Genomic DNA, 18,763 nt, shown 5'->3' on the forward strand with positions numbered 1-18,763 from the left:
GGCACTCAAAAGATACACGGCAACCGCAAAGACTAGTCTGCCCATCGAAAAGCCTGATTTAGACTTGGCAACAGGGCTCCAGCAACTATTGCACTGCATCCGCTGAGTCACAGTGGTTTCGATTATTTCGAATCGCTCGAAGGATCATGGGCCTGCAACCAAGTACACCACTTTGCCCGAAACACGAACCTTGCGGCAATAGCAGTCGTATTCTGTCATATCTGTCGCCCAGCGCTACCGATGCGATGCCCCTCTACAATCACACCTGCCAATGACTTCACACTTCGGTCTTGTCCGATTCCTGATGCGCCCTAGGCCGTCTTGAGCATACTCGGTCAAGCTGGACCACATCCATTTCGGCATCACACGCCAGACATGATGACTACAGCTACCACTCGATGCCTTGTCGACTGAGGCCAAAGGATCTTAGGTCATCTCCAGATGCGGACCAGCACCGCCTTCTGCCGTCTCTCCGGATGCTCCACGGGGCCCCCACGGAGTCAAGGCAGTCATTTGCTGCGAGCACTGAGCGGAGTTTCCGGCATCACCCATCTTTCCGCTTCCATGCCCGTGATTCAATGCCCGTCACTTCGCGATGCCTCGCGTTTGTGGTCACATGAGATGCCTCACAAGGCGATTTCATATACAGGTACCTACGACACCGGTGACTCTTTCGCCTGCTCACCTGCAGTGTCGATCACTGTCGGGGGAGCAACCGCCGGTGTCTTACCAATGACGGGATCAACGGCCATGACCGACCCATCCGTTGCTCACCGACCATAGGACTCAAACACCGAGCAGCTCCGGAGCTTTGTAATGACTACGCCTATCCAAAGGAAGGACATACGGGCACCGCCGGAGGCAGTCGCAACCTTCACTGCAATCAACGAATTAAAATTACACAGGTGACCGTCAAGCTGGCTGAGGCGGTTAGATCACTTCCCTCTAGCACCGGAGATGCGCTGGTTGCCCTTATGTCAGCCTCCATCCCCTCCAATCGACTCTCTACCGTGGCCCACGTTCGAGAGTCTTCAGTCCTCGCTGCTCAGAAAGTCGAAAGAAGAAGAACATCTGCACAGCCTCCAAGATGCTGACAGAGACATACCCTGTGGCTGCTACGCGATCTCATCCGGGCCGACCTGAGACGTCTCTCTAGGCAGGCTAGGCTGGTGCTTACTTTTCCTCTGCACAGGTGGTCCCCTTTGGACTACTCAGCCCTACACGTCCGACCTCTTCCCTGTCAGCGCCTCTCCCATTCGCCAAACAAGACTTGCTCACAATCTTTTCCTGTCTCTTTTAGCGCATCGACTAATCATGATGCACCAGTCCGTGTAACCAAAACCCGTCGCCTTGGATTTCGTCCCTGTCCCTCTTGTTTCCAAAAGTTCAGAGGACGAGCCAGTGAGCCACACCCTTGGCCCTCTGACGACCAGAAACGGAAATGAGCCATTGATATGACAGCCTATTGCGGAGCTCCTGGGTTACTTACAGGGAACTGATTTGAGAGCCACATCTGCCCAGATCACCGCAATCCAGGCCCGCGGCACTCCAGCGCATGGCGTTCCCCCCTCGCCTCGCACATTGCATCTCACATCATGACGAGGAACCTTGCGAAGCCCACCATCAAGTCGCCCGGGTTTCTGGTCTGCCGTATGCCGAGTGGTCTGCAGACCGATGACAGTGACACACACACATACACCACACGCATACCACATGCGCGCGCGCGCGACGGGCAGTAATGGATGTCAACTTTCTTCGTTCACGTTGCCCAGGGAAGAGGAAAGGTGTTACGATACTTCCTCGTACCTCAGTAGAAAGAAGGCTAAAACTTGTCCTTCATGGGTCCTTTTTTTTTTTTTTTCCAACTATTACCCGCCCCCGGTCGTAATCTTCTTTGGTTGCCTTGGGTACATGTCATCGCCCTCCACATATCCCAAATTTGGAAAGCAAAAGGGCTGCCTAGAGAGAGCGAGACAGAGAAGCCGTGGGGGCCGTGCCGAAACTAGCATCGCAGGTATCTCAATCTCCCACACAAGCCCAACGCCCCAACTCCAAGCCGTTGCGATACCCGTTTCCCGGGCGTCCGCGCCCCTTCGCACGGAGGCTGAGATGCCAAGTTGAGGTACCAATGGCTGGGTTTCTCTTCTTCTGCCCCCCTTGAGCTGAGGTAAATCGTAAAGGCAGGTAGGGCTGGGATCTCACTCCGTACCTGTCTAAGGTACCTCACCCCTACACGATGAGCCTCATCAACACCCACCCCCGTCTCTCGATATGAAAGAGAATATGGATGCCTTGAGGCCTATATAAACTACTCGATATATCCCCATCTGAGGCAGGAATATGATCCATCATCACATTCACAACCCAGCATCACAAGCTTAGACACAGCTCTCATACAATCCTAGAACAATCTCAAGTATCCATTCTTATACAAACAAACATCAACCACTTACACCATCGACAATCCATCTACCTCGCCTTCCACCTAAGACTCAATTTCCTCCAATACACACAAAACCCACAAATTCAACCACAATGGCCGCCTTCACTCTTCTGTTCACTCCCGCCACCGCCGTCTACGGACGCTCAGGCTACAACAAGGACGGCGACGACGAGGAGAAGAACGACCGCAGCCGCTCCGGATACAACAAGGACGGCGATGACGACGACGAGGGCCAGAACAAGGGCCGCTCCGGCTACAACAAGGATGGCGACGACGAGGAGGACAAATAAGCGTCTTACCCTTCCTTCGCACCACGGCCCTCCTGGGTTCTTTGATCCCACGAGGACTCGGCTACCGGCTTCGCATCCTTCAATCTTCCTGCCGCAGCTATCTCAATGTCTTGAATAAGACAGCGAGTCCCGCCGCATCAGACATGCGAGCTCGACATTTTTTATTCTATCAGCATTAGACCGGCGTTTTCAACACTTGCATCCGTCCGCCAACCCTGCCCTTTGCTTTCCTTGCGCGAGCATGGAGGGCTTGGGCTTCAAAGGGTTCTGGCGGCGGCGATCCTTCTTCTTCTTTTCTTATCTCATGCATTGGGCCGGAGTTTGGGGTAAATGGTAGCATCGCGACGGATCACACTCCTTCTTTCCCCTCCTCTCTCTTCTTTCATTGGAATTTGGGACTGCATAGCAAGCATGGCGTGCCTCTTCCCGAAGAGGAATAGTTTCTTTTGTCGCATTGGGTCGGCGTTGACGGATTTGATTCGCATCTCTCTTCTTCTTCTCTCCTCTATTTCTCCTATTTCTCCTTTGTCTACGACAGATTAGATTTAGATATATGAGGACTTCGCCGTCCGGGATTCGATAGTAGTCTAATCACTATTTTCCTACACAAAACCTGAAAACATCAAGAAGTGTCAGTGAAACGTGCCAAACACGAAACCATGAGAGATCAAATAGTCAAGACCTACTTTTCAAAAATCACACCGAGAACCTCTTCCACATCCCCGGCCTCGACGCGCCCCGTAATCTTGGCAAGACTATCTGCCGCATAACGCAGGTGTTCCGCCGCCAGGACAATATCAGGCTCCTCGCCACCGTCTTCTCCCTCTTCTTCAGGGTGCGCGACAGCCATGAACTCGTCCAGGAACCCACGACACTGCTCGAGCAGCTGCGCCTGCCTAGCCGTCACGCCCAGCAGGTCTTGCTGGTCCACGGGGAGGGCCGTCATGCCGGCGAACGACTCGACCAGGCGGTCGATGAGCCCGTGGATCGCGCCCGGGTCTTTTTGACCGGCGCTGCCACTGGCGGAGGGGGACTTGGCTTGCGCTTCAGCCTCGCGGCAGGAGATTGCGATGATCTCCGCTGTGCGGAGATTTGGTATTCGAGAGGCTGTTTCGTTTCTGAAGCGCTCAAGGAGGCTGGAGAAGGTGGCGGCGTCGACGGCGTCGCGCTTATTGACCACGATCAAGCAGGCCTGCGCTTCGGACGCCAGTTGTAGCGTCTCCGCGTCATAGTTGATGTGGAAGCCGCCGTCGGGGCCAGGGCTGGGCTCGACGGCCGCTAAGACGATGATGATGTCGGATTCCGAGGCCTTTTGCTTCGCGCGCCGGATACCTTCCTCTTCAACCAGGCCCAACGCAGGTTCAGAGAGACCGCCACCACCACCGGCAGCAAGTCTCGTCCTGATGCCAGCCGTATCCGCAAAGGAGCAGAGATACCCCCGGATATCGAGGCTGACCTCGACAACATCCCGCGTCGTGCCAGCCTCCATCGAGACAATGGATGCCTCCCTGCCGACGACGAGATTCATCAGCGAGCTCTTGCCGACGTTGGGCGGACCAAGCAGCGCGATGCGAATGCCATTTCGGAGGAGCTCGCTCCGCTGGCCCGCGCGCTCGTGGACACCGATACGGTGCCGCATGTCGGCGACGAGCGCGCTGACGTTGCTCATCAGCTCTGCGGGGGACTCGTCAAAGTGCTGGTCCTCGGAGAAGTCGATGAGGGCCTCGATCTCGCCTCTAGCCAGGAGGAGCTGCTCGCGCCAACCTTCGTAGGTTCTCCCCAGACTGCCCGAGCTGCCGCGCACGGCGGCCCGTCGCTGTTGCTCCGTGTCGGCGGAGAGGGTGTCGCCCAGGGACTCCACCTGTGCGAGGTCGAGTCTGTCGTTGAGGAAGGCTCGTTTGGTGAACTCGCCTGGTTCGGCGTAGCGAATGATGCTGCTGCTGCTGCTTTCGGAGGTGGAGGCGCATCGCGGGATCGCGGCGAGGACTGCCTTAAATGTTGCGGGGCCGCCGTGGACGTGAAGTTCTAGGACGTCTTCTCCGGTCACTGTCTTGGGTCCGGGGAAGTACAGCACCAAGGCGTTTGAATCCAAGATTGGTGCCTCCTCGCCGGCTTGGCCGTCTACGAGGGTTCTGACTGATGCATATCGAGGTTTTGGCAATGCCTTGTTCGGGCATAGGCCTTTGTAGACCTAGGTTTGAGTTTTAGTGCCGAGGTTTCATTCACTTGCAGGAAATGCTCTCACATCTATACATCCGGGACCAGAAATGCGTATTACGGCGATGCCGGCCCGGCCTTGTGCTGTTGACAAGGCATAGATGGTGTCTTCCTTGAAAATGACCTCTGACGTCGATGTAATGAATCGTGACTGAGTACTCGTGTTTTGTGGTGTATTTCGTTGGTAGAAGAAGCCTAAAGCGATTGACGGTAACGCCAGGGGCCGAACTCTCAATGAGCTGTAACCTCGATCACTAAGACATCTTCGAGTGTGTAAGGGGAGGGTTCGGCCGAGGCTCCTTGTCGTCCGAATAAGAGCATGCATGGACTAGTAAGACAGTTGAATGAAAGAAAAGAATAGAATTACTATGTGCAAGCCAACTACATTCGCATTGCGATCAAAAATACATGAAAGTGAGATTGTATGAGATGATGTTATTGAAATGCCCGCTGTCGACAAAGTTCCGATTTGGGAGCTATTGCAATTCAAGACGTTCGATTGGTCGGCCGGGCCGCTTTGCCCCCGAGCTTATCGCGATAAGGCTCAGACCCCTGCAACTTGCCTGTTGGATGGAATTTTTTTTTGTAGCGTCAAGAGCGAGGAAAACCAACCTGGAAGCGCCCCGCCGCCTCGGTTTTCTTCCAGCACTCGACGAACGGCAAGGCCTTTTGACAACTCTCAACCTCGTCCAATTTCCGCCAAAAAACCGTCACAATGGCGTCCGACGAGATTATCTGGTGAGTCTGGATTTAACAGAATTAATTACAGGCTTCAATTCTAATCCACCCCGCCCCAGGCAAATCATCAACCAGCAGTTCTGCAGTTTCAAACTTTCCACAGAGAAGAAGCAGACGTTCTGCAGAAACGAGAACAATGTCACAGGTCTCTGCAACCGACAATCGTGCCCGCTGGCAAACTCCCGCTATGCCACCGTTCGACGCGCTCCGAACAAGGACACGCTGTACCTTTACATGAAGACGATCGAACGTGCGCACATGCCCTCGAAGCTATGGGAGCGCATCAAGCTGCCCAACAACTACGCCAAGGCCCTGGAGATGCTCGATGACAAGCTCATCTACTGGCCCAAGTTCCTCATCCACAAGTGCAAACAGCGTCTTACCCGTCTTACACAAGTCAACATTCGCATGCGCAAGATCGCCGCCGAGGAGGAGCGCATGGGTGAGAAGCTGGTACCGAAGATGGCGCCCAAGATCCGGCGCCGCGAGGAGGCCAGAGAGCGCAAAGCCGAGGCCGCCGCCAAGTTGGAGCGTACCATTGAGCGCGAGCTTGTCGAGAGATTACGTTCCGGCGCCTACGGCGACCAACCCCTCAACGTCAGCGAGTCGATCTGGAGGAAAGTCCTCAACTCCATGGAGAAGGAGGGCGCTGGCAAGCGTGATAAGGACATGGACCCCGGTATGGAGTCGGAGCAGGAGGGCGAGGAAGAGGATGAGTCCGAGGACAACTTGGAGAAGGAGGTCGAGTATGTCTCCGACATTGAGGAGAGTGACGAGGAGCTCGAGGACATTGAGGACTGGCTCCAGAGCGACGATGACGCCGAGGATGATGACGAGGAGGAGGACGACGACTCTGAAGACAGCGACGAGGAGGCGGCTCGCAAGGCTGGCGACAAGCGCAAGCGCGGCCGGGCGGTCAAGATGAACCAGAAGAGGCTGAAGCAGAAGCAGGAGGAGCGCCCCAAGATTGCGGAGGAATTGACCTGGTGAGAGAGGCTCGCGTGGAATTCCAATGGCGTCTGGCGCGGATACCTTTACGGCTGATTACGGGACGGAAAATCAAAAACTGGGGGCATTGTGCATACTACCGTGTGTTGTGATATACCTTTTATCAAATGGCTGTTTAATATCGCTGCATTGTCGTTGTTTGCGTGCATGGTATAATCGTGCTTCTCTCCTATTCGCCCTCTGTCTCATACCTTCACATTTGCCTTGTTGATGCACTCAGCACTCTTAATAAAGTTAGTGGACCATGGGCCGTTTAGAATGCAAGTTTGTGTGAATAGGTGACTGCCTAGTGATGTGCATGCTGTTACAAAGTTCTGGTATTAAATCTTCCTTGAGTACGTCACCTAACCAGAAACTACCTAGGTGAGTGGTGATTTGCGTGTGGTCTAGAGCAGTGATCCATGCTTCACCGAGACTTACTCGAGCCAGGGGGCTTTCGGTGAAGACAAAGCACTTCAATTAGTGCAAGTTCCTTTAGAACAATGCGGGTAGGCCCAGGCCCCACCACCCTGCATCATTCCGTCGGGCGACAAGTGTCGGACCCGTCAACCCAGGTCGCTTCCCATTCCCTATCATTCAAGACCGGCTTATTTGAAACGGACCACTTCAATCAACCCTCCAAAATTAAAACAGCACAACGAAACCACCCGCCGGCATTTAGTATCCCAACTTCTCCTTTTTCTCACTACTCAACTACTTCGATAGCGAGCGAGCGATTTCACAGACATAAACCCCGACGAGTAGCTTTCGTGCGCCGGAGCAGAGCTGTTTACCCCAACCCGTCCGAAAACAGTCGAAAACAGCGCCTTTTGCCTCTCTGCCTTTGCCCCGCAGGATCCTCGCCGCAAGGAACAAGGCACGATGTCATCTTGGTACTCGAGGATCCTCACCAACACCACCTCTCAGATCTCGAACCTGCAGAGTCGCTTGTTGCAGAGCGAAAATGACGGCGACACTGAAGACGACACCCACGTCTGCAGAGTCCTGAGAGGCTATTACACCGAGAAGGGCCGTCCGTTCCCAGGCTGGCTGCCGCCCGACCCAAAGGCACCACCCCCAGCAGCGCCCGTCTACGCCCAACCAGCCCAGCAAGTCGGCGCACGATACGGAGGTCTGCAGCAGCAACAGCAAGCTGGTCCTACGACGGGCTTGAGCTCTCTGTGGGACAATAACGGTGGCGCGCAACAGAGGCAGGACACGATGAGCCTGCGACAAGGTCGCGGAGCTCCCCCACCGATGCGAGGCGCCGAGCAGCAGCCCGCGCGTCTGAGCCCCTTTGCCCGAGCCGGAGACAATGGACGCGAAGAAGTGCAGGCCCGACCTCTGCCCAGTCAGCGAGCGGGCAGCTATCAGCAAAGTGCGGCGTATGGAAGAGACACGACAAACACACCACCGGGTAGCTCAGCGGGCGGCTCAGCACAGGATCGGCTTAAGCAGCGACTATGGGGAGGTGCGAGAACAACCAGTCCGGCATCCGGCGGCCAAGGACCATTCCAACCACCGATGGGCAGAGGCGGGAGCGGTGACTACGAAGACAGATTTGCTCCCGGCGGCATGTACGATGGTAATGGAGGCGGCGGTGGTGGAGGTGGAGGAGGCGGAGGTAGGCCATTTGTGGCATCCAACTCTCCGTGGTCGAACAACGATCCTGGCTATGGTGGAGGCGGCGGCGGTGGTGGCAGTGGTGGGCGAACAGGACTGCCTGCTGGCCCAAGACGTCAAGGTCTCCCGAGTGGTCCTCGTATGAGATAAAGTGGACGGGATCAAGCGGTGCGCGGAACGCGAGCGAAAATACGCCTTGAGGATGACGGGTCCTTTTTCGGGGGTTCTTCATTATGATGCGGGCGTTCGCGGTCAAGATGCTTGGCGGACCGGAGTCAAGTTGTCGACAGTCGGCTTAGTGTGAGGATCTGCGGACCGTATGTAAACGGGAGACATCGCAGACCCTCGAGGCAAAGCAGAATGCGGATGTTGCTTGGAGACATGTATCCGGAAAGGTGCGAGAGCAGAGCTGAGGCACATACATACACACAATACACACACTACTAATCATGCATTTGGACTGAAGTCGCTGGCCTTGATGTGTACTTCGGTCTGCTGGGCTTCATCAAAAGCTGCAGACATGTCGCAAGCTTCCGTCGTAATGGAATCCGCCTTGATGCGCGAAATAGTGAGCCCAAGTGAGTCACGATGTTTACACCCAGAAACTCATAAAACGGAACGGCGAGTCCGCGATGAAGCTTCGTCTCGCGAGGCCGAATCTGGCGACGATGGAGCGAGTTGCTTGCGCGTGCAATACGCAGCCTCGGAAGGACCAACCGGAGGCGCAAATGACGACGCATGCATGCTGCAGATGACATGGTTCACCTTGATGTGCGGGTAGCTGTACCGCCACACTACGCTAAAAGGCTGCCTAAATCGCGGTACAGATACAGTGGGAACAACCCCTCCGAGACATGGATGCAAGCTTTCGCAGCGGGGTGATTCAGTGACGGAAGTGGGTGGCCACGCCCCTCAGAGGGCGCGGCGACGACTGCGCAGCACCTTGCCTGGGCTGTTCGCCCCCAACGTCCCATATCATTAGCCACAGTTCGCTCACATGCCACTTTCCCCGGATCATCCTTTTTGTTTCTCGCTCTTGTCACTTTATTTTTCTACCGGAAACTCTAACAGTAGAGCCACTGTCGCAATAGTTCCGTTTCCTGAATAGCTTCACCCGAAACGACAGCAGGCCTTCGGAGCCGAAGCCTTCCGTACATCCCAGCTTACATCATCGGCGGCGCACTGCACGATGACCTCAGACTCAGATCCCCCGCCGTCCGCCAACGCTCCACCACCGACGCGACCTCGTTCGCCGTCGGGGAGCTTCTATGCCCTCAGCGACGATGAGGAAGGGGACTACAACACAATCACGCATACAGAAACAGGACGGGGCGTCAAGCTTCTCTTCTCTAAGAGCAAGGTATATCGTGTTAACCACTCTCGCCACTCCACACCTCAAAGGCCGGAACTAACGGGAAATATTGCAACGTCGCAGGTCTATGTTCACCCCACGCCATCTGCGAAAGATAATATCCCAGGCTACATAGCCTTACTCCAGCAAAAGGGAGGCTCAAGCGAACGACCGACTTCCTCCTCATCTCGAGACTCTCGCAGCCCACCTCCTTCCAACCTGCTCCTAGCATGGCTCCCCGAAACATCTCTCGGCGAATCCGAGAGTATTTACGTCAAGGTCGACCTCAGTGAAGGTGAATCGCCGCCTAAGCAGTCGTACCTGGTACCCCCTCCGCCGACGGTCACATCCCACAGAGGCTCTGTAGGCACATATGCTTTCGCCATTCCGGTCAGCGCAATATACTCGCTTCTCGTGAGACCACCGAGTCTGGGTTGGTGGTTCGGCTCTCTAATCATCAACTCGAGAGCTGGTGACAGTTTTCCCGCGCTATTTTTCCACGACAGCGAATGTCAGAGCACCATCCTAAAGAGGAAGAGGCGGACGAGGGACAGCTTCGACCCATTCGGTGACCGGGGTGAGATGTTTTGGGGCGGCGATGAGGTTCTGCGATGGTTGCGGCGCTACGTTCCGATCGAGAGATCCGGCGCCGAGCCCAACATCTACTTGGTGGAGCCCTCGAAGGAGGACAGCGAGGCATTCAGTGGTAAGCTCACGTCCAGTACGGCTCAGGCCGGCCAAAAAGATGGTTCGGGGACTCGAGCCGGCGGCGCTGGCCCCAGTGGTGATGCGCAGATTCGACCCATTCGGTGACCGGGGTGAGATGTTTTGGGGCGGCGATGAGGTTCTGCGATGGTTGCGGCGCTACGTTCCGATCGAGAGATCCGGCGCCGAGCCCAACATCTACTGTAGTGGGAGCCCATCTGAGGAGGACAGGGGCATTCAGTGGTAAGCTCACGTCAAGTACAGCTCCAGGCCAGACTTTCAAGAAAAGCGCAATCAGGAGTGCCGAACAAAGTGAGCGGGATCGGAGCCAGAGGATATGGACTGCTAAGGAGGTCTTGGAGCTCGAGGACACCGATGTTGGAGAGTTCGAGCTCCTAGACGGCAGTAGCACCATGTCGTTGGAAGACAGAAGAAAGACGGTGACGCTGAAAGAATGGAACACGTTCTTTGACCCACGAACCGGAAGGCTTTCAGTCACTGTTGACGAAGTCAAAGAACGGGTGTTTCACGGAGGACTGGACCCAGACGATGGTGTGAGGAAAGAGGCATGGCTCTTTATTCTCGGGGTTCATGACTGGTATAGCACTGCCGAGGAGCGGAAAGCTCATCTCGCGTCCCTACGAGACGAATATGTCAAGTTGAAGGGAGCATGGTGGGAGAGGCTAGTAGACTTGGGAGGCGAGGGCGAACAGGGCGAGTGGTGGCGTGAGCAACGCGGTCGAATCGGTAAGTCTCTATGATGTCCCTTCGCGTCTAGCCGCAACTAATATCATGACAGAAAAGGATGTTCACCGGACAGATCGTAATGTGCCCATCTTCGCCGGAGAAGACATTCCGCACCCCGATCCCGACTCCCCCTTTTCTGAGGTCGGCACCAACGTCCACCTTGAGCAGATGAAGGACATGCTCCTGACGTACAACGAGTACAACAAGGATCTCGGCTACGTGCAGGGCATGTCTGATCTCCTTGCTCCCATCTACGCTGTCATGCAGGACGATGCCATCGCCTTTTGGGGCTTCCAGCACTTCATGGACCGCATGGAGCGCAATTTCTTACGAGATCAGTCTGGCATGCGATCTCAGCTACTGACTCTTGATCATCTCGTTCAGTTCATGGACCCCAAGCTTTACGCTCACCTGCAGTCTGCGGATAGTACAAACTTTTTCTTCTTCTTCCGCATGTTGCTCGTCTGGTATAAACGGGAGTTCGAGTGGATGGACGTATTGCGTCTTTGGGAGACTCTGTGGACGGACTACTTGAGCAGCAGCTTCCACCTCTTTGTGGCCTTGGCCATTTTGGAGAAGCACCGCGACGTCATCATGACCCACCTGCAGCATTTTGATGAGGTGCTCAAATACGGTATGTGGTCATCTGATATTCCTGTCAATTCGTCACACTAATCTGGTACAGTCAACGAGCTTTCCAACACAATGGATCTTGACTCAACTCTAATTCGCGCGGAGGCGCTATTCCGTCGGTTCCACCGCCTGGTTGAGGCCGTCGATAAGAAGGGCAATTTTCCGGGACCGAGAATCCGAGACCCGGGATCTCCTTCGAAGTCGGCATCTAATGACAAATCGCCACAGGAGAGCCAAAGCAATGCAGGCCCAGCATCGCCACGCAAGGACAAGAGCAAGGCAACTGAAGAGCCCGAGGTCAAGAAGATCATCACTCCCGAGTTGAGAGAGCTGCTTAGTCGGAAGGTCGTGATCTTGCCGCGGAAAGAAGTAGCGAAGAAGGGCGACGGCCCCGGAAGGTCATGAAGAACACACAAAGTTACACGAGGACACGACGGAAAACCATGGGTTGGAAATGGGGCAGGTATGACATTTCGGGCGTCTGGGCGTTGTGTCTGGACTAAATATCAATCGGAGGCGAGAACACTTACGCTGCAAACGTGTACGATACGTCCTTCTATCCCCTAATACACATATTATTGTTGGCGGCACCCATGAGAACAAGATGACGGTGACATATGCCCAGTTCCAGATTTCCCGAAAAAAAGAGGTGTGGTCAGAGGCCCCACGTGTGACGCCGATGAGGGTCCCGGAAGCCCGGGTTCAACGATAGTTGAGGATGCCTTCTCCGGCTCAGCCCCTCCGAAGGGGTTCAGGGGCAGCGCAGCCGCAGCGCAGCCTACACCCCGAGACAATTGCCCGCCATCGTTTTAGGCAGGCAGGCAGGCAGAAGAGAGACAAAGAAAGGTTGTGGCATTGTTGGGTTGGGCTCTGCCACGTTCTCGCAATCTGATCTAGGTCGAACTTAGACCGTGTTGGGTGCATCGTTAGCTTCAATCCCGCAGGGTACGCGGTCAGCTTTTGGTGTTTTGGTTTTGGAGCTAGCATCGTTGTCCCCCTCCCCCCTCCCCCCTCACACCACTCTTCAATCCCTTTTTTACTCTCCGAACCTGTGACCTCACCAGCTCCGTCTTGGCCTTCACGTCATGCGTTAGGTGAGAGAGTCCCGCTAGTGGTGGTCATCCGGGCAGGGGAGACGGCCAAGGTAAGCTTCGGGGGGGAGACAAGGCATCAACAGAAAGTAACGGTACTGCCTCAGTCTAATGCGAGTTCAAGGAGAGAATGATTCTGGAATCGCTTGGAAGGGGGAGGGTGTAAGTAAGAGCAACGTGGTCAGTCATTGGAGACCTCCCTGTCTATTGTTATTTGGTGTGTGTATCTTGGGCTGCCCCCTTTGACCCTCACCTAAGGTAAGGTGAGGTAGTATAGAAGCCTGGGGTTACCACCCCCTTTTTTGCCCGTTGCATTACTTTTCGAGACATCACAAGGACAACTCACTCAACATATCAGCACTTGTTTGTTGGCGGCGTCACGTTCGGAACTCAGCCGTCGGCACTCAGCTCCCCTCGGACACTTCAGCCCTCAGCTTGCGACTACATTTACAACTACACCTCCTCACGCCCCCCTCCTTACGATAATTCCCTCGCCAACGTTTTCAAACAACACGAAGTGACCGAACTCAAGCATAAACAAGCCACCAAATCCGCTTCGATCAAGGAAAAGGGAGGGGAAAGGGGGACTCGAGAAACAAAGAAAGGGAAGGAAAAACAAAGGCAACAAGTCACCCTCTCGCAACTATGCCCTCACATCACGGAGGTCACGGAGGTGGCGGTCCGGCTGTCGCCGAGGTAGTCAAGGACCGCGCCTCCGTCGTCGTAAACGAGGTCTCCCGCGGGCCCGTCAACAATGAGATCATTGTCGCGAACAGAGAACGGGACGTGGCTGTCGTACCGGCGGGCGCTCAGGTCATCAACGAGGTCACCACCACCGAGGTGTTCCCCGGTCGTCCGGGGTACGGGTACGGATATGGGCCTGCCCCGGCGGGGTATCAACTCTGCACGCAGTGTCGGCGCTGTAAGTAACACTTGTCTCCTGTAACTTTTCTAGCATTTCTCATCTACGAGCGTCATCACTCTCCCAACCCCCTGGATCTTGATGATCTGGGGAGCATGCCCCTTTCCCCCCGAAATTCTCCCCCTTTCCCGATGGCCTCACCCTCTTAGACCTCTGAGACTAACGTCCTAATGTAACATCATAGACTGGCACAACTCCTTCACAGAGACAGTCTGCTACCGCTGCCGCTCGTCCTACGGCTACCGAGACCGCTTCGACGACCGGTTCAGCTACCGATCGGGGTATAGCGGCTCGAGCTACGGCAGCTACGGGTCGGAGCGGTGCGCCTACTGTGAGCGGCTGCGGTTCGAAGGGCCCGGGTACCGCCACGACGGCGTGAGCATCTGCCGGGACCGGTACGGCCGGCCTGCGCTTTGCAGACCGAGGCGGGTTCTGGTTGAGAAGACTGTGAAGAAGTATTACTACTAAAGAGGGGAGAAGGTGGAGGTGGGAACATAGTCAATCCGGATGGATGTTTTCGCTTTCGAGTATTGGGTTTTGAGGTTATCCCTTACTCGTCCGTCCGATTTCATTTAGGCATGGCGGTTGACGGGGGAGACGTTGGGTTGACTTGAGCGCCAGTTGTCTTCCTGTCTTATTTCTTTTCTTGCTTGTACAGTTTCTCACTATGCTTTACGTCTTGGGGGTAGGACTGGGATATGGGTCTTGTTCGAAGTTTTTCTCCCAACTACTCTTGGCTTTCTGGCAAACAGTTGTCACTCCCGAATTGGGGGGTGATAATTCCATAGACTCTTCTTTTCTTCAAACGCAAGTTTGTCCTTGTGCGTTATATATGGTAGCCAGCTTTTGTCATAATAACTCAGTATCAACTCACGAAGATTGTCTCGGATCTCTTGTCAGCATTCCCCGAACTCTTCGAGCAACTATCCACTCCCTACCTATCCAAGAGTGATCTCCTTCCACGCCTTTCCAGGGCGAAAAGAAGCCATGTCGAACGCCCGCTGATACACCTTCGCCAGCCCAGCCCTTTCAGCAACGCTACGATCCTTGTTCCAGGTGATGACGAACGCGTAGTACAGATGCCACTCGGACACCTCGCGGTCCTCGGGCACATAGTAGTTCCAGCTATCCAGCTCCTCCATTGAAAAGTCCCGGGCGTCCGAGATGGCTGCGAGCTCGACGACGTCGCCCACGCGGGCGAACCATGTATCTTCGAGGATCACCGTGCCGCACCAGTCGCCGTGGGCATCGAGAAGGCCGAAGCGGTGGAGGCCTGCCTCGAGCTTGGAGGCGAAGGACGGGCTGCTGCGGCTTGTTCTAGAGAGCTGAAAGAAGGCGGTGTAGGTCCAGAAGTAGAGGTAATCCTCTCGCAAAATGGTTGTGGTGGGCATGGTTGGTTTGGGTGCATGTGCGATCTCTTCTGGGTGCTCTTCATCGCTCTGGCTAATCTGACGACCGAAAGGGATGTCTTGTGCAGGGGCTCTGGCGTATCCGTGCCATCGATTTGGGTTGTGGTGGATTTCACCTGATGACCACACGACTTCGAAAGTTGACTTTTTGCTGGCCTCGCTAGTTACCAGTGGACGGTTCCCCGTGGGTTCATCTCGTGCCATCTTATACCATACGACCCAAGTGTGCGACTTCAACCACTCGTGAAGATTCAACAAAATACCAGAGACCATGGACAGCCGCCACGTCGACGCACCATGCCAGCCGCTCCACGACCAGCTGGGATACCGCGATCGACCACCCAAGTCCTCGAGCCTGAGGCCGGAAATCTTCTTCTCCCACAAGAGGGCAAAGTCGAAATAGGAGTCTGGCATCCCGTAAAAGAGGTTGGCGCGGAGCGGCGGAGAAAGAATGGCCGCCATGCCCTCAAAGGCCGGTAACCGATCGCCCTGATACGTCATGAGCCTGCCGCTGAAGAGCTCGACGCACTCCAAGTACAGCCTGACCGGGTTCTTCTCAAACGATTTCAGCGGAGACCGGATCATTTCCAGGGTCCACGACGGGGCGAGCACCTCGGAAAAGACCTCTTCGGACCACGTCGCGTGGCGGCACTGAAAGAAGACGCGATTCTCGACAAAGATCATGGACCGCTTGGAGAGCATCCGTTCCTGGAACGTCCACGCCCTGCTATTCCACATGGTGTTTTCGACGAGCCCCTCGACCGTCTTGGTGGTCACCAGGTCGATGCCGTTGCACCGGACCGTTGGCTGCCGGGCCTCGCGGGGCGTAGATGGCGATCCTGGGATTCCGTGGTGAGAGCCGCTGCCGGCGGCGGCGCAGATTGTGAGGATCGAGTGTCCGTATACGCGGTCCATCATCGGGACGACACGGAACTTCTCCTCCATGTCGTCTTGCAGGATGCAGAGAGCGTCGACCCAGAAATACTTTATACCCAGCGCTTTGACTAGCATCATGGCATCGCGGACGGTATTCGGTAGACCTGGGGTGTTGGGACCGAGGGATCCCTTTGAAGAGTACCCGGACACATTCTCCTTCGTCAGGATGAGAGGTTGGGTCCCACCCCATACGTAGCTCAGAGTCGCGTATTCAGTGATTTGAACACCGCCGCGGGCGCTGGTGACGATTTTCTCCTCGTCCAAGTCGATGAACTTGAGGTTCTCCAGCAGCGAAAAGACTTCATCCGGCGGGGAGGGCTGACAGCCGCTGCCATGGTACGTCCTACATATGTCGAGCCAGCGCCGGAGAAGACTTACGTCGGCCTGGTGAGGAGAAATTCGCCGGGCCAGGAAGGTCTTGTCCCACGTCGTGTGAGGTTCCGTGGCCAGCAGCATGATGTAAGCCTCAGTGAAGATTTCGTCCGGGCTAAAGACCTTTAAGCGGCGAGTCGGCGGCGTATGCGTAATGTCTCTCGGCCCTACAGAAGGTTCCAAGAGACGGCCGTCCAGCTGCCACTCGACGGAGCAGCGGACCCGGCCGCCGTCTCTCGTGAGGCCATCGTAGCCGATTGCCTGACGGACGTTGGGGCGGCTCCATTCGAAACGATCGGTGCCTTCTTCGTTCGTCGCGTGCGTTGCGTTGAAGAGAAGCCAGCACAGGGGACACTCGTCTCTTCTCCGGTAGATCTCGTCGAGGTAGCCCAGCTCCCGCGGCTGTAGCCCGACGGGGTCGATTGGACGGGCGAGGAAGCCTGGGAGGGAGCTGGCCTTGGGCTGGCCTGGTAGGAACTTCTCGGCTGAGAGGTTGAGTTGGCTGCACGTCGTGCATAAGTTGTCTAGAGGAGGGAGGCAGTCTACGTGCCCTTTGGGTGCACCTATGGCCGGCATGTTTACTGACTTTGGAATCAGTCGTCTATGTTGGTGGAAGTCTGGTCCCGTCCACGGATTCGCTAACACAACACTCTGAATTCAAGTCCAGCATGAGGAGATTCTTCCTGTCCACAAGCCGTTTAGATGTCGCTGTGTAGTTCAAGTCAAGGTGCGAGGCTAATGTTGAGACAGGAAGGAACGCCATCTTGCCTATCTTGCCCCGGGCAGCTAGCTTGCAGAGCTGAAATCATGATTGCCTGTGATAGGCTGGCACCGGCGTCGAGTTCCGCTTGCGCCAGTCGTTCCGTCTGGACCTTGTGTCCAAATGGTCAGCGCTTGCCACGACGATACCACATTCAGCTGCAGCTGTGAGATTGTGAGATTCATCCAGTGTGAGTGAGCACTGAGGTCAACGTGAGTGGAGTATTTGCGGAGCTCGACGTTGAACGGCCCCACATCATGAGATGATTGGAGGTGGGGGGGCATTGGATGACTTCAATGTAACTTTCTCTCAATTTCATCTTCAACCACGATATTGACGATCATACACAGACTTCCTTCATATATATGGAAACTTTCCAAAAGTCGTATGCTTATATAATGAGAAAATCGAAATAAGACGGCACTCATATCACGAGAGTAGCAACCGCATCAAGCACCACACCTCAAAACCCTCCTCATCAACCTCATATAATCATTATCAAATCCCCCATCAAGAGGTACGCCACACACCTCATACCACACACACACAACAATGTCAGACGATCTCAAAGACGAGATAGAAGCCCTCAACTCAATCTACGGAGACGACACCCTCCGCCACACGCCACCAGACAACTATGTTCTCACGCTTCCCGGCGGCCCGGGTGCCTCCTCGCTCACCCTCCGCTTCGCCGACTCGTACCCGGACGTGCCGCCAGAGATCCTCGGCACCCACAGCGCCGGCGAGAACGCGCCCCGCGGCGCCGGCGCCCGCGACCTGCTGCTCTTCCGCGAGGCCGTCGCCGCCGTCTACCAGCCGGGCGCTGTCTGTCTCTTTGACGCCGTGGAGGAGTTCTCCCGACGCGTGGAGGAAGTTTCAGAAGCTGAGCCGTCAGGACCACCCACCAACTCACACTCTCCACCACCGTCATCACCACGGCTAGAGGAGGAGCACGGGAACCAAGAAGCTGACTCTCTGCCTTCCTACATGCTAGAGGAACCCCCCTGGATCATCTCCGACCCCTTCGTCGAACTCAAATCCGTCTTCCTCGCGCGCGCCGCGCCCGTGACATCCCCCGAGCAGGCCGCGAGTTACGTCCAGCACCTCATCGCCACGGACAAGAAAGTGCGCAGCGCAAGCCACAACATGACGGCGTGGCGCATCCGCGGGCCCAACGGCACGAGCTTCCAAGACTGCGACGACGACGGCGAGACGGCGGCGGGCGGGCGGCTGCTGCACCTGATGCAGCTCATGGACCTGTGGGACGTCATGGTCGTTGTGACGAGGTGGTACGGCGGGCAGAAGCTGGGGCCGAGGCGGTTCGCGCTGATTAACAGCACGGCGAGGGATGCGTTTGTCAAGGCTGGGTGGGCGGAGGAGGCGGGGCAGGGGAAGAAGAAGGGGCATGGCAAGTGAGTGGTTTCGTTTAATGTAGGCCTCTTGCAATGGGTGGCTTGTGTTTTCAAGTCTGGTCGATGCATCAAGGTATACTTGGACCCGAGCGTCGAATATGAGGTAGACGGTTTTTACGGAGGTCAC

At 55.7% G+C, this 18,763-nt stretch overlaps 7 protein-coding genes across 7 annotated transcripts; 5 read left to right on the forward strand and 2 right to left on the reverse strand.

Annotated features, from left to right (window-relative positions):
* Positions 1-1,087: 1,087 nt before the first annotated feature.
* HER10_EVM0003428 (uncharacterized protein) lies at positions 1,088-2,733 on the forward strand (the record flags this gene model as incomplete). The annotated part of the gene is made up of 2 exons (XM_035473103.1): positions 1,088-1,108; positions 2,389-2,733. The coding sequence occupies 2 exons, from the start codon at positions 1,088-1,090 to the stop codon at positions 2,731-2,733; spliced, it is 366 nt and encodes a 121-aa protein (XP_035332389.1).
* Positions 1,770-5,376, reverse strand: HER10_EVM0012131 (GTP-binding protein TrmE). Its single transcript, XM_035481532.1, has 3 exons — positions 4,979-5,376; positions 3,420-4,924; positions 1,770-3,346 (listed from the first exon to the last, which is right to left on the reverse strand). The coding sequence occupies exons 1-3, from the start codon at positions 5,273-5,275 to the stop codon at positions 3,328-3,330; spliced, it is 1,821 nt and encodes a 606-aa protein (XP_035333469.1). The 5' UTR covers positions 5,276-5,376; the 3' UTR covers positions 1,770-3,327.
* Positions 5,377-5,572: 196 nt separating this feature from the next.
* On the forward strand, positions 5,573-6,877 carry HER10_EVM0010255 (uncharacterized protein). The gene is made up of 2 exons (XM_035479721.1): positions 5,573-5,688; positions 5,748-6,877. The coding sequence occupies exons 1-2, from the start codon at positions 5,666-5,668 to the stop codon at positions 6,676-6,678; spliced, it is 954 nt and encodes a 317-aa protein (XP_035333217.1). The 5' UTR covers positions 5,573-5,665; the 3' UTR covers positions 6,679-6,877.
* Positions 6,878-7,557: 680 nt separating this feature from the next.
* On the forward strand, positions 7,558-12,139 carry HER10_EVM0002007 (GTPase-activating protein GYP7; the record flags this gene model as incomplete). The annotated part of the gene is made up of 6 exons (XM_035471737.1): positions 7,558-8,284; positions 9,498-9,658; positions 9,734-10,458; positions 10,530-11,101; positions 11,154-11,735; positions 11,787-12,139. 6 exons carry the CDS (start codon positions 7,558-7,560, stop codon positions 12,137-12,139), a joined length of 3,120 nt encoding a protein of 1,039 aa, XP_035332227.1.
* A 1,331-nt stretch (positions 12,140-13,470) lies between these two features.
* On the forward strand, positions 13,471-14,215 carry HER10_EVM0008472 (uncharacterized protein; the record flags this gene model as incomplete). The annotated part of the gene is made up of 2 exons (XM_035477990.1): positions 13,471-13,747; positions 13,932-14,215. The coding sequence occupies 2 exons, from the start codon at positions 13,471-13,473 to the stop codon at positions 14,213-14,215; spliced, it is 561 nt and encodes a 186-aa protein (XP_035333000.1).
* Positions 14,216-14,685: 470 nt separating this feature from the next.
* On the reverse strand, positions 14,686-16,170 carry HER10_EVM0007554 (uncharacterized protein; the record flags this gene model as incomplete). The annotated part of the gene is made up of 1 exon (XM_035477107.1): positions 14,686-16,170. One exon carries the CDS (start codon positions 16,168-16,170, stop codon positions 14,686-14,688), a length of 1,485 nt encoding a protein of 494 aa, XP_035332889.1.
* A 1,345-nt stretch (positions 16,171-17,515) lies between these two features.
* Positions 17,516-18,640, forward strand: HER10_EVM0003212 (RWD repeat domain-containing protein; the record flags this gene model as incomplete). Its single annotated transcript, XM_035472896.1, has 1 exon — positions 17,516-18,640. The coding sequence occupies exon 1, from the start codon at positions 17,777-17,779 to the stop codon at positions 18,638-18,640; it is 864 nt and encodes a 287-aa protein (XP_035332372.1). The 5' UTR covers positions 17,516-17,776.
* Positions 18,641-18,763: the final 123 nt, after the last annotated feature.

Source organism: Colletotrichum scovillei (assembly GCF_011075155.1).
Source record: "Colletotrichum scovillei strain TJNH1 chromosome Unknown Contig00006, whole genome shotgun sequence".
Taxonomy (NCBI): Eukaryota; Fungi; Ascomycota; class Sordariomycetes; order Glomerellales; family Glomerellaceae; genus Colletotrichum; species Colletotrichum scovillei.